Genomic DNA, 14,493 nt, shown 5'->3' with positions numbered 1-14,493 from the left:
ATCAATTTTTTTTTAAAGATGACAACTAGAGGTGAGATTTCTCTTCGAGATATTGCTCATCAGATAACATTCTTTGAAAGCCTTAAATGTTTCATTTTTCTGAAACATTTATTGTTGAGAACATTAGATGTAAACATCTCCAAATTATGCAATATCTGATTTTGAGCTTCGTTCGCGAATTTCCTCCATAAAAAGTAGAGGCAGGCCCGCAGAGATTTTTACATATTTAATAACTAGAATATTATAACCAGCTAGGTGGGTAGTTTCAGTTGCAGAATCGGTGCACTTTTGGAGAAATTCAGATAAACGTTTTCCCTGTTTTACCCGACAACAAAAATGACCGAAACTGTACCGAGATGAATAATCTATTGGTGTGTTCACATTCACTCCCAGGGAAAATTGAATGAATCAATGTAGAGACGAGTGATGTTACTATGTATGATAGAAGTGCCAATTTGTGATGTTTTATTTAGCTTGAGATAGAAATAAAAATTTCACTCTTTTTGCGACGTTTTGGTGTGAAAACGAGGCCCTTGGCCTCGAAAAAGCAGCCGCTGTTACCATGGCAACAAGAGTGCTGCGACCTTTATAAAGGGTATTTTTATACATCCCTTCTGAGCGCCTAACTGCATGCAAAATTTGAAGGAGGGTTGAAAATTTTCATTCCCAAGATGTTTGATTCTTACAGGGACTTGTTCTTAATTCGGCTGTTTCGTCCTAGTTAGCAGCTAAACCTCGTCGCAAGCGCCCTCCAAAGGTTTTCAACACAGCACCACCACCAGGTCCCGGATCTGCAAATGAGGATGTTCCAGTGATAATTGTACATAATGTTGGTGTACAGGCAACTGATGATGACGCCCAGTTATTCTATTCTGTTGAGGAAGAGGTAGAGGAAATCTCCAAAGCCTTGGAGCTGCCAGATTTGGATGCCGAAGATTCTGATTGTGGCTCTGACTTTGAGTTTTCATAAACTACAAAAAAGTGTCAGTTTCACGCTTTATAACTTTATAAGTTGAAGTAAAAGGCCCATTTCCAACCTTGAGCCAACACGGTCGTTTGTTTTCGTTTTGAACCACCGCTTTTGTTTAAATAGCGCCTCTGATTGGCCAGTTATTTTTACCTTGTCACGTCTCAAATACCTGCCTTTTCTCCGATGAATTTGAAGAGCTTATCAAAATAATTCTGTTTAAAACAGTTCTATACGTTTTAATCCGGTATGAAATTGGATGAATCTATTGATTTAGTAGATTCCGAGGCAGTTTTCATTCAATTTTTTTAATTGAAGTTTGCCATCCTTGTTAAATAGGACCAAGGGTCACTTGAAGTTTCCTGCAAGTTCCTGAGAGGAACTTGCGCTCGAAAGAGTGGTCGGGGTTGTTGTCCATGCAAAGCAGCAAATAAGAATTGTAACATAAACTGTCAGTGTCGCTGACGTTCGAGTTCCTGCAGTGAAGTGACTACACTTAAAATAATTAAACGTCCGGCAGTGCGATATTTTTCCATATTTCTCTTCGAAATCCAAAAAATATTTATATGAAAATGTTCTACCTTTATGTACAATCCTCAAGCGCTTCCAGGCAGCCTAAAATTTCGAACTTGATGTTTCTCACTAACCCTGTCTACAGAGTAGGAAGCCATCCAAGCCCTTAAAATTTCAATGACACGGCTGGACACGGTCCTCAAACAACTCCATATTTCTCTTTGAAATATACTAATTTTTCATTGGAAAATATTCTACCTTCATTTACAATCCTCAAGCGCTTCTAAAAAGTGATAAAATGCCAACGTTCTCTGTTCCGCTGACCTTGTACACAGAGTGCGAAGAAATCCAAGCGTGACACTAAGAAAATTTTCACCAGACACTACCGGAAACGGTCTTCAAATAACTAAACGTCCGGCAGTCTGATATTTTTCCATATTTCTCTTTGAAAAAATACCAGTTTCTATCGGAAGTATTTTGTCTTCATTTAGAATCCTCAAGCGCTTCTAGAAAGTGAAAAATTTGAATATTGTCCTTTTCGCCGACTCTTCACAGAGTACGAAGAGCTCCAAGGGTGACACTTAAAAACATTTTTCTTTGGATTCTTCAAGACAAAATTTAAAATACTGTAAGGAAACAGTGAAATAACGAACGGCGAATGTATTTACCGTAAAACTGTTGACTATATGTTCAGGGTGGCTCTTGAGAAAGATGATTTTAGAAGGTTTTTAGTGATCTGGGAATTTCGTGTTACAGGAAATTGGGTCGCGGCGCGAGTTGCATCAAGGTTGGAAATGGGCCTTTAACTTGTAACTGTAGGATAAAAAGAGGCTCCGAAAACAACAGCGAAATAAACAAATTCTCCCAGAGTACCATTCTTTTTTATTATAATAGATTAAGTATGCATCATTCCAAGATTTCTTTTCCAGATTGCAGGAAAATGCCTTTCTGGGAGACTTATCTTTTAAAAATTTCCCGGGGGAGCATGCCCCCGGACCCCCCTAGAGGTTCGGGCCTTCGGCCCTCAATTTTCAAAGGTACTTGCCTACTTTGAAGGCAGTGTCCTTCTACTTCAAAGTTGTTTAAACCCTGCTTTCATTGCCTCAGCACGACATACTCTTCTAAGAAAAATCAACCTTGGTAGATTTGATTTAATTCGATTGCCTCCGCAATACATGTACCATCAAAATCTCTAACACGATTCCAAGACAAATCCAAATTGGCTAGCGTCTTGTTCACTTTGATTGCCTCAGCAATACATGTAACACCCGCAGCACTAAAATAATTCCAAGACAAATCCAAATTGGTTAGCGTCTTGTTCACTTTGATTGCCTCAGCAATACATGTAGCACCCGCAGAACTAATACCATTGGAAGACAAATTCAAATTGGTTAGCGTCTTGTTCGCTTTGATTGCCTCAGCAATACATGTAGCACCCGCAGCACTAATATAATTGTTTTGCAAATCCAAATTGGTTAGCGTCTTGTTCACTTTGATTGCCTCAGCAATACATGTAGCACCCGCAGCACTAATACCATTCTTTTGCAAATCCAAATTGGTTAGCGTCTTGTTCACTTTGATTGCCTCAGCAATACATGTAGCACCCGCAGCACTAATACCATTCCAAGACAAATTCAAATTGGTTAGCGTCTTGTTCACTTTGATTGCCTCAGCAATACATGTAGCACCCGCAGCACTAATATCATTTATAGACAAATTCAAATTGGTTAGCGTCTTGTTCACTTTGATTGCCTCAGCAATACATGTAGCACCCGCAGCACTAATACCATTGTAAGACAAATTCAAATTGGTTAGCGTCTTGTTCACTTTGATTGCCTCAGCAATACATGTAGCACCCGCAGCACTAATACCATTCTCAGACAAATTCAAATTGGTTAGCGTCTTGTTCACTTTGATTGCCTCAGCAATACATATAGCTCCCGCAGCACTAATACCATTCCTTGAAAAATCCAAATTAGTCAGATTCAAACCAGTTCCAAACGACTTGGATAAATGCGAGTGAAAATCGCTTTTTTCTCTTTTGCATTCGTTGATGGCCTCCAATACAATTTTTGCACCACCGCCTTCATTTTTGTTGACTTCATTTGTTAAACTCTTTACAAGAGCCACAACTTGTTTATCGCATTTCATGGCCAAAATTCCACACGAAAACAAAAGTATTTGTTTCAGTTCAACGAAATACCTTGGATCGGAAACTAGTTCTTCAGGTTTCATTTCCTTGCTTTGAATCTGAGAACAAATGAAGAATGCTGCAAGGAATTCTTGAAAACTTTTATGTAAGAAGGCATAATGCAATGTTTGTCTCAGTTTGCTACCACCAGGCTGCACTGACAGGAATCCAAATTCAGTCAGGTCTTTCGCATGGTTTCTCACTTCACTTTCATTAAAATCCAACTTATCGTCAAGTAAACTATTCAACGCTACCTTTCCAAGGTGATTCAATTGCGGTTTGTAATAGTTTGTCAAGTCTTCGATTGTTTCTAGTAGTCCCTTTTTTTTTCTATATCTTCTCAAAACACATTCAACCATATCCAAGTACAGTTGAGCTCTGCTTTCGGGGAGTGTGCCCTCAAACTCTTCGCATAAAAGGCAAAGAAGTGCTGTGTTTAGAGGATTGGCCGCTATTTCTCTCAGGTTTTTATCTCGCGACATCCGTTGCGAGAGCTTGGTGGCTAAATCCGTCCTTTCTTTAAAGTAATTGGTGACAAAGTCTTTCACATGCTTTTTAGTGAATCCTTCGATCTGAAGCAGCGCGTCACAACATTTTCTCACCTCCTTTCCAGCTTCGTGTCTTGCTGTTGCAACTATGTGGCATCTGGGGAGTTCTCTTCCTTCAATTAATTTGGAAAACATCGACAATTTCCCGGATGGTAACTCATCCAATCCATCCAATATCAATAAAATGCTGGACTGATTTTCACGAATAAACTGAAAAAATTGTTGTTTGACTTTTTCATCGATGCTTAGGGGCAGCAGCTGATCATCAATGGCTTCCCAAACGTCAGAGTGGATATCTCGACATTTCAGCAACAATACCACTTTAAATGCTGTTGAGCCGCAGCCCTGAGGTGCTTGCTGTTTTGTGGCCCAGTCGTAGGCGTACTTTTTACAATAGGTGGTTTTTCCCATACCAGGTTCTCCTTCAATCAACACTGTTCTCGGCGCTGAACACTCTTCATACGGGTCTAGTATTGACGACATGTCAACAAATACGTCAGTGATTTCTCCTCTCGTTTTCTTTCTTCTGACCACTTTGAGCCTTGTAAAAATATTGCCAAGAAAAAATTGAAACTCTTCACACCATGGAAATGGTGAGAGCCATCCCTCGCGAGTCTTGTACAGCTGGCGAATTCCATTGATAAGCTCAGTTGGATCAAAAACACCTAGCAGTAGCAAAATAGGTAATAAATCTAATGAATGCAGCATTGAAAATTGTGGTACATCTCTGGTATTCGGCACTGAATTCAAATATGCGAATGAGTACGATGCCGTTGCCAAAGAAATTACTTTGACGATGCAAAAAGGTTTAAGTGTATTATTCATGCCTACTAATTTAAAAGCCATTTAGATTTTGAATTAAGTTGAACCTACTCTGTTTGTTCGTTTTTAGCGATGTCTGACAGTGAAACTCTGTGTAAAATGAATTACTCGGGAGATAAGTATTCATATTATTGGAGCCGTAGTCTGAGCGAGGCTTTTTCGGAATATAGCGAGACTACGAACTAATGAATGAAAATCAAACAACGTCTTTCTGCCTTATTTGTCGCGCAGTTTCATCAAAAATGCTGCAGAAAACCGGAGGCTCGCCTGCGATGAAGTGGGAGGTTTTGCCAACAGTCCTTTCCTCAGGAAATGTAAAATAACCACATACATCTCATTCTAACCTATTTTACTCGAGACGATCCTCATTCAGCTATTTTCCCATGTAGAATTGAATACTCCACAATATGAGTGCAGGAAGGGTTTGGTTATTTTATTCAGAAATATGCGGATTACGTCTAATGCCACTAGGTATTCGGCACTGAATTTAAATAAGTGAACGAGTACGACACCATTGCCAAAGAAATTACTTGGACGATGAAAACGTATCAATGTATGATTCATGTTAATTTACTGACCAAAAGCCATTTAGATAATAAATTCAGTCGATCCCACTCTGTTAGTTTCTAACATCGAGTCGAACTTAACGTCAATATTTTCGTTAAAACTGTACGTTACTTTTACATCGTTCTACATTCTAATAAAAATATAATGTTTCCAGGCTAATAACGAGTGAACGTTTAAACAATTGAAGGGAATGAAAGTACACCGCAGAGACTATTCCAGAGATTGTTTAAATTGAAAAGCTGAATCTCTTTAACATAGGATTATTTCTCTCACTCTCTCTCGCTCTTACATACAGGAAATCTTTACTAAGGCTAAATTTGCGGTTAAGCAGGACAACTTTTATTGTATAATTCAACTAACCTTCACCCTTGCTTTCTCCCACTGGGGCTGTCAAAGTACACAGCTTTTCTTTCACTTCTTTTAGTTCGCTGTCCATCTTTGCCATTTCGCCTCTCATTTTGTCAAGAGACCCTTTCGTGGAATAACATTGGAACTTTTAGTCCGAGTGAGAGTCACTTTATTCATTAAAAGTTAACTAGAAAGATCCTTTTCCCTTCCTCGGTTTTTTTTTTAATTTTAAATAACATTCTAAAAAAGCTTATGGCTTGGCTTCAGCGGTTTCTAATAGTGAAACTCGGGAGATAGATATTGATAACAATGGAGCCGATAGTCTCAGTAAGATTCTTGTCGGTCAAAAGAGACAATGTAAGAACTAATAAACAAAAACCAAAGAACGCTTTTCTGCCCTCTGATTTCTCATTATGTGCTTAACAAAAGTAAAACTAGAGTAAGACAATAACCTTCTCGGCTAAATGTGTATGAGTACTGTCAGAAAATTATCCAATCCCAGAGATAGCCTCAGACTCCGTGCCATCCCTCTCATTCCACACATTACCTAGTATCTTCATTTGAAGCAAGAGTAGATTGGTAGCCAGGGTGTGCTCTTACAACAATACATTAACTAAAAAAATGTAAAATTGGCCGACATTAAGCGAACGATGTAGTAATGCTCAAAAGATGTGTTACGTACTCAAGTTAACAGAATCCCTGTTTATAGTTCAGTTTATCTGTGAGTAGCACTTTCAAGCAACCAACCTTCATTTGTGCTTTTTTCCATTGTGATCGTCAGGCTACTAAGCCTCTCTAAAACCTCGTTCATTTTAATCTCTATCTTCTCAGTTGTGTCTCTGAGGTCACCTAGCGAAGGTGAAATGTAAGAAAGATAAAAAGGAATTTCATACGCACGTTTACATCACAGATTCACTTTTAGGCGCAGATAAAACAATGATACGTATATCAATATCTAGTCAATTCCGAATAGATCAAACTCAACAAGACGCTTAGAAATCACAAAAATGCACTCCAGCAGTTTTACACGAGTACCCACCAACACACAAAAATACTGCCAATGAAAACACAGTGTGACCATTTGGGTTAATCTTCATTTTTCATACATGATACAAGAATAATGTTCCAAATACGTGACTAGTCCCGTCCAAAATGAAAACATCATGAGTTACCCTACACCGCGGTGATTCATCATGCAAAAAAAAAAAAAGCTGTAGAAGTCTAGAGACCCGCCTGCGATGAAGAGGGAAGTTTTGACTACAGTCTTTTTCTCAGTAAATGTAGAATATCCACATACATCTTATTCCAACCCATTTTACTCAAGACGATCCTCATTTAACTATTTTCCCATGCAGAATTGAATACTCCACAATACACCAGGAGGAAGGATTTGGCTATTTCATTGAGAAATATGTGGGTCACATCTAACGCTTCTAGGAAGTCAGGTTCATTATAAGAAAGGTAATACTAAAATAAGACTATAACCTATCTCGCCTACGATTATACACATGTATGAGTGCTATCAAAACACTATTAAATCCGAGAGGAAGCCAGGGCGGAAAATCTCAGATTCCGTGGCATCCCACAGATTACAGAGAATCTTCATGTAGGGTGCGTTCTTAGACTAGTAAAGAACCAAAGTATGCTGCGTTGGCCGACATCCAGCGATGAACGTGAGCTGCGTTATGAACACAAGAAAACATTGTCGCTCTTAATAATTTTTTTGTTGTGAGTAGCTCTTTCTACCAACTAACCTTCTTGTCCGCTTTTTTCAGCTGAAGCCGTCAGACTACTCAGCTTTTCTTTCACCTCTTTCATTTCAATCTCTATCTTGTCAATTGTGTCTCTGAAGTTTCTCTCCATAATGCTTTTCGCGCTTTCCAGCGAATCTGAAAATTTAAAAAAAAATGCGCATTTTCATAAGCAAATTTATATCACAGCTTCACATTAGGTGCAGATAAAACAATGATAGGTATACCAATATCTAGTCGATTCCGAATAGATCAAACTCAATAAGACGCTTAGAAATTACAAAAACGCACTCCAGCAGTTGTACACGAGTACCCACGAACAGACAAAAATACTGCGAATGAAAACATAGTGTCAACATTTGGATTAGTTCTTCATTTTGCACACAGCGCAAAAATGAAACTAGTTCCGACCAAATCTAAAACATCATGAGCTAGCCTACACTGCCGTGTTAACTGAAATAAATACTGGAAATATACCCTTTTCTAGTCTTCTGATTCATCCATATTGGCAGTACACAATATTTTTCTTACTTTCAATTTCTTCAAGCTTGTCTTTGATGCTGTCGTCGTCTTTCTTCCATTGTTTCATCAGTTCACGGTAATGCTCCTCGACATCTGGATCCATGCAATCGTGCTCAAGATTGTCGATTTCAGCTCTAAGATGAGCTCCTTCCAGTCTCGCCAAGGCTTCTCGTATCTCCTGCCAGTAAGCACTGAAACTAATGTCATCCACAAAGGCTTGAGATGCATGGCCGTATACAGTGTTTCTGTAATACTTCACTCTGGCGATATCATCTGCGATGCTTATGTCTGTAGCTAGGGGAAGACGATCCCATCCGTTGGCAGGAGGGCCCAAACCACAGATATTTCTAAGAAGCACCGTTAGAAGTGTGATATCGAAGGCTGCAGAAGACACGGGTGAGTGAGTAGGGTACAACCTTCCCCATTGCATGGGATTAAGCACTTTCTTCTTCCCTTTGCACAGTGATTGCAATGTAGCGTAATGCACTGACGTACTTCCCAAAACTATATGTAGAGTCGCTGGTGGATGTATTTTGTCAAAAGTGGACCGGAGCACTTGAGATCCAACGTCCACCAGGAGGCGGCATAGCCTTGCATAGTTTGTAGTCTCTTTCGTAGACGCAAATGGCGATGGAGCCGTAGCCATGAAACTGACTTTACCAGGATGACCTGTCAAACATGAATTGACAATGTGTTATGTTGATCAAATCCATTTGAAAAAAAATCCCGATAGCCAATTGAGACCGAGAATGGTTTCAAATCGTGATGCATGCAGAAACATATGGAAACAGGACACAATTATTCCCAGCAAATAAATTATTAACCCTTTAACTCCCACATCAAATTTGTAATTCTCCTTACTCCCAACCATACAATTCTTATAATGTTAGTTCAGAGAATTTAGTATTGGATCTTATCTGGTTGATATTGTGTTGATATTGTGTTGATATTGTAAGGAGAAATTCTGTCTTGGTCACTCATGGCAATTAAAGGGTTAATAAAGTCTCTCAAATGTTAATGATCATAAGTCAACTTTCAGTTGAAGCACTCTACAAACCAAGCTGTACTAAGTAATTAAACCAGCAGTATATCAGAAGGACCACCAGAATTTCAGCAACATTTTCTAAGACTATTCCACATGTTTGTGGCAAAACATAATCACAACCATCAATCACAATATAATTAAATATTAGGTAATTAATATAATGTATAGTTCTTGACACATTACCACGCAAAATAATTAATACTCACATAGATATGAGTGAAATGAGAGCGTGCAGAATTTTAAACAAATGCAAACAGGACACAATTATTCGCAGCAAATAAATTATTAACCCTTTAACTCGCACATCAAATTTGTAATTCTCCTTACTCCCAACCATACAATTCTTATAATGTTAGTTCAGAGAATTTAGTATTGAATCAACTTATTATCCCCAAATTTATATTTTTCTTTACTCTCATCACTTATCTGGTTGATATTGTGTTGATATTGTAAGGAAAAATTCTTTCTTGGTCACTCATGGCAATTAAAGGGTCAATACAGATTGACAAAACAAAGGCAATTTTCAAAAATGAGAAAAAAAAGAGCAGTGTTAGTACTCCTACCTTGTATAGAGTTTCCTGGGTTCAAGAAAATAACCCTTGAATCAGGGATAAAGTCAGAAAGTCTGAAAAGGGAAGCAGCAGAACAACAGTTACTATAATATATCAGTTATGAAAGACAATGACAGTCACAAATAAGGGCACTAACAGGTGCCCAAGGTTATAAGTGGTATTAACCACAACATTATATAATTATATCAATAATTTCATATTGTCAGCTGAGTTAATTGATAATGTAAATTTGCTACTGTGACGAGTTTAAAAGCTGACAATTTGTTTGTCAGCCCAATTGCTCTGATGAAGGCCTAACACTCAAAATGTCATCTTTTTAAACCCTATCAACTCAATTGATAATACTAAATTATCCTGGTATACTCTCCCACCAAGGCAGCACCACAGTTTCTTTAGAAACTTACCCCCTTTATTCATTTATAATTATCACAATTCAACTGGAATTAAAAAAAACAACAACAGAAAAAACCACCATGATTCACAAAGGCTGACCAAATGTGACCCTCTATATGATTTTAGGAACAAAGGTGATGACACACACTCAACACACCAACACATCATGCAGAATGCCAATTGTTCTCGTGACATTTACTAACAGTAGTGAAAAATATATAGATCTGTAATATTAGCAGTGAACTGCACTCTGGAGAGCTTTGATTGGTCATACATTACATACATGTAGGCTTTCCTCCTCAGGGAATATCACTCTAGCTCATTAACTGTTCAGGTGGAGCTAAGAAACAACAGCTTAATAGAAAGTTATAGTTTATGCTATTGTTAGAAAAAAATCACCCCTTCATGCTTGTGTTACAAGCTGGATGAGCATTCAATTTTGAAACCTTTCATTACATATTCATCTCTTTCTACAACTTACTCAATAACACTTTGGTTCTATCATTAATCATATATAGGATTCTATTTTCATCAGTAAAATCCACCTGCACAATTTTCCTATGATCATAAGGACATAATAAAGTCTTAAAAGTCACTTTGACACCTGTTTCTTTGAAACAAAATGGGCCATCATGATTCTGAGAATCATGAGGGCAATTCCATGTTACAGACATTACATTCAGAGACCAATTTTTTGGAAACTAATTTCCTTAACAAACTTATTTTGCACAGTTTTCAATGTATAATTTGTACAAACATTCCTCACAGGGTACATGACCATCAGCAGAAAAAGAAACTTTCCTTTCTTTCACAAAGGCTTCCAAAATTTTTGTGTTAAACTCTGTTATGAACATTACAAAAAAATCAACCTACAATTTTTTGTGTTCACTTGACACTTTTTTTGCCTGTGAATTGACTACTCAGACAATAATTATTTTAAAATAATAGGAACAAATTAAGCTGCTTCACAGCTTTGTAAAATCTAATTGTACATGTATCCCTTATTCTGTAGTTAGATTTGAGCTTAAGCTAAAAACTTCCTGTTGTGGACATTACATAATTTTTGTTACAGACATTACACTGTGGAACTTCTTTTTTACACTGGTAAGAATAAGGAATAGTTTTGTTTATCTAGGAGCTTTTTATAATTGGCTTTGTCAGAACTGATAATCTTAATCAGGCCCAATTACAAGTTAACCCTTTAACTCCCAGAGGTGATTAATGTAAAACTTCTCCCTACAAACCATACATTATTCAGGAAACATGTGATGAGAATATTCAAACTTATCAGGTAGAAGCTGCTATCTTCATCTAGCACCAAGTTCTCATAACTAATTTACAAGGAAATGTGTAGCAGCTAGAGGGGAGAATTAACAATTAGATCTTGGGAGTTAAAGGTTAATTCTCTTTTCTGGTTGTGCTGATAACCAAAGCATTAATATCACACTTGGGTGTACAAATTGTAACTGTGGTAGGTGGAGTATCCCATATGGAGCATGCTCCTTACAATTCCATTTTATTGAGCATACTCTAACTAGTGTTTCTGCTGTCTTTTGGTTCTTGCTTTCTGAGATGCAGTACAGGTTTCTAGTGTGACAACAAGTTTTACATTGGAAGAGCCCTTAGGGTTACTGATATTGGGGTTGAAATCAAATTTCTTCACCAAGTTTTGAAAACATTTAACTGGCCTCTGAGGAGCAATATCGATATTGTCCACAAGAGAAGAAACTACTGTGGCTCCAAAGAGCTGAAAGGCATTGGACCCTTCAATATTCCAAGTCTTTCATATATTGAGAAGATTTTTTTAAATATCTTTGAAAATAAAATGTTGCAAATAAATGATCAAATTAACAGCAGATTGCAAAAGTTAAACACTGCTTTAATAACCAAACTTAGATTGTTCTGATCTTTTTGTAAGAGTACTATTCATTGACTCTTAGTAAGCCAGTTGCACTTGCTCTCATTTACAAAGTACATCCATTTTGGAAAAAATCCTATCTGCAAGTTTTTCTATGTGTTGAGTTCTGTTAGTTTTGTTGTTCTGGTGAGACTTAAGGAATACAATTGTGTCTTACTGAAATCATTTTAAACCTTTCAGCATGCCAGCTATTTTCATACACTTTTCATTGGTCAAAAATAAACAGCCTTTCTTGGCCATTTCCCGCAAAGTCATCTTTCAGATTACTATTTTTTAAACAATTTAGGGTCTCCTAATCCACAACATTTTGGATTGTTTACATGATCTTTGTGATTTGTCCAGCATTGGGTTTGATTTTGTGCCTCGACATGCTACAAACATCATCAAAAGTAACCTAGCTCTCCACATGAAAAAAAAGATTATGCAAAAATCCATGATTGGGCTAGATATGAAATAATTTATTTTATATGAATTAATTTATTTTTTAAAATAGAATAGGTCATGATGGTTTTGGTTATTTTTATCATCCTGTAAAAATTGCTCTTGCCATTCGGTGAAATATACTTTTACACAAATGTTTTGGCTGTCAATGGCTTTATGTAATGGCAATTTATGAATATCTTGAATGTGTTGGATTGTTTACGTGATCTTCATGATTCATCCAGCATTGGGTTAGATTTTTTGCTTAGACATGCTACAAACATCATCAGAAGTAACCTCTCCACATGAAAAAAATAATTTACACAAAATTGACATGGTAGCTGCTAATTGCCAAAGGGTACCTTGAAGGACTTAAGTTAGGTTTAACTTGGCAAAACCTATGATAGACAGTTTGCAAGAATGTACTAATTTCCCAAGACATGCAAGTGTGGGGTGATTATGTACTTTGTCAAGGATGGAACCTGAGATTTCTGCACAAGATCTTCCATATTCCTGTTTTAGGAGGGGAGCTTAAACTTTGATTTTATATAGATTTATAAGTCTTAATCAGTGACCAAATTACCACCCAACACAGGAACCAAAGAGATGACTCAATCAGCATAAAATTGAGTCTCTCAAATGTTTATATTCATAAGTCAACATACAGTTAAAGCACTCCACAAACCTAACGGTACACAGTAATTCAACCAGCAGTATATTAAAAGGACCACCAGAATTCCAGCAACATTTTCTAAGAGTATTTCCACATGTTTGTAGCCAAACATAATCACAAGCATCGATCACAACATAATTAAATAGGTAAGTAATATAATGCATAGTTCTTGACATAACATTACCAGAAAAATTAATTGATACTTATAACATGGATATAATGAAATAAAAGCATGCAGAATTCTAAACATATGCAAACAGGACAAAATTATTCCCTGCAAATAAGTTATTAAGTAAACCCTTTAACTCTCAAATCAAATTTGTAATTCTCCTTACTCCAAACCATACAATTCTTGTAAGGTTAGTTCAGAGAATTTACAGTATTATTGGATCAACTAATCATCCCCAAATTTATACATTTCTTTACTCTCATCACTTCTCTGGTTGATATTGTGTTGATATTGTAAGGAGAAATTCTGTCTTGGTCACTCATGACAGTTAAAGGGTTAATACAGATTGACAAAATGAAGGCAAGTTTCAAAAATGAGAGAAAAAAAGAGCAGCAAGTCCTCCTACCTTGTATAGAGTTTCCTGGGTTAAAGAAAATAACCCTTGAATCAGGGATAAAGTCAGAAAGTCTGAAAAGACAAGCAGCAGAACAACAGTTACTATATATCAGTTATGAAAGACAATGACAGTCACAAATAAGGGCACTAACAGGTGCCCCAAGGTTATAAGTGGTATCAACGGCAACAATTTATAATTGTATCAAAGTACTTTCTTATTGTCAGCCAAGTTGATAAATGAATGTAAATTTGCCTCTGCGATGAGGTTAAAAGCTGACAATTTGTTTGCTCTGACAAAGGGCTAACACTCAAAATGTCATCTTCTTAAACCTTATCAACTCAACTGATAATACTAAATTATCCTGTTATACTGTCCCACCAAGGCAGTACCACAGTTTCCTTATAAACTTATACCCCCTAATTTATTCATTTATAATTATCAAAAGTCAACTAAAATTAAAAACAACAACAAACAACAACAACAACAACAAAAACAACAACAACAAAAACCTCCATGATTCACAAAGGCTGACCAAATGTGACCCTCCATATGATTTCAGGGACAAAGATGAGAACACACACACAACACATCAACACATCGTGCAGATTGCATAACTTTAAAATCTAGTTGTATTCCTTATTCTGTCGTTAGATTTTGTGTTTGAGGAAAAAACTTCC

General features: G+C 36.9%; 1 protein-coding gene across 2 annotated transcripts; it reads right to left on the bottom strand.

Annotated features, from left to right (window-relative positions):
- Positions 1–2,342: 2,342 nt before the first annotated feature.
- On the bottom strand, positions 2,343–8,918 carry LOC149043706 (uncharacterized). 2 transcript variants are annotated; one of them, XM_089210544.1, is made up of 5 exons: positions 8,239–8,918; positions 7,711–7,845; positions 6,704–6,805; positions 5,969–6,079; positions 2,343–4,884 (listed from the first exon to the last, which is right to left on the bottom strand). In XM_089210544.1, exons 1-5 carry the CDS (start codon positions 8,873–8,875, stop codon positions 2,612–2,614), a joined length of 3,258 nt encoding a protein of 1,085 aa, XP_089066670.1. In that variant the 5' UTR covers positions 8,876–8,918; the 3' UTR covers positions 2,343–2,611. The 2 variants fall into 2 exon arrangements, with proteins under 2 accessions (XP_089066670.1, XP_089066671.1); XM_089210545.1 differs by lacking the exon at positions 7,711–7,845.
- Between the last annotated feature and the right edge of the window lie 5,575 nt (positions 8,919–14,493).

Source organism: Pocillopora damicornis, chromosome 6, assembly GCF_964200805.1.
Source record: "Pocillopora damicornis chromosome 6, jaPocDami1.2, whole genome shotgun sequence".
Taxonomy (NCBI): Eukaryota; Metazoa; Cnidaria; class Anthozoa; order Scleractinia; family Pocilloporidae; genus Pocillopora; species Pocillopora damicornis.
This window is presented reverse-complemented; position numbering and strand designations above follow the sequence as displayed.

What these genes read in the sequence shown, in the direction of transcription:
- LOC149043706 (XM_089210544.1), bottom strand. Translation starts at nt 8,875, where the DNA reads ATGGCTACGGCTCCATCGCCATTTGCGTCTACGAAAGAGACTACAAAC. An exon ending in GGAAAAAAGCACAAATGAAG is followed by an intron (nt 6,080 to 6,703) that starts GTTGGTTGCTTG and finishes ATTCCACGAAAG; the next exon opens with GGTCTCTTGACAAAATGAGA. An exon ending in GGGAGAAAGCAAGGGTGAAG is followed by an intron (nt 4,885 to 5,968) that starts GTTAGTTGAATT and finishes TGCTACTGCTAG; the next exon opens with GTGTTTTTGATCCAACTGAG.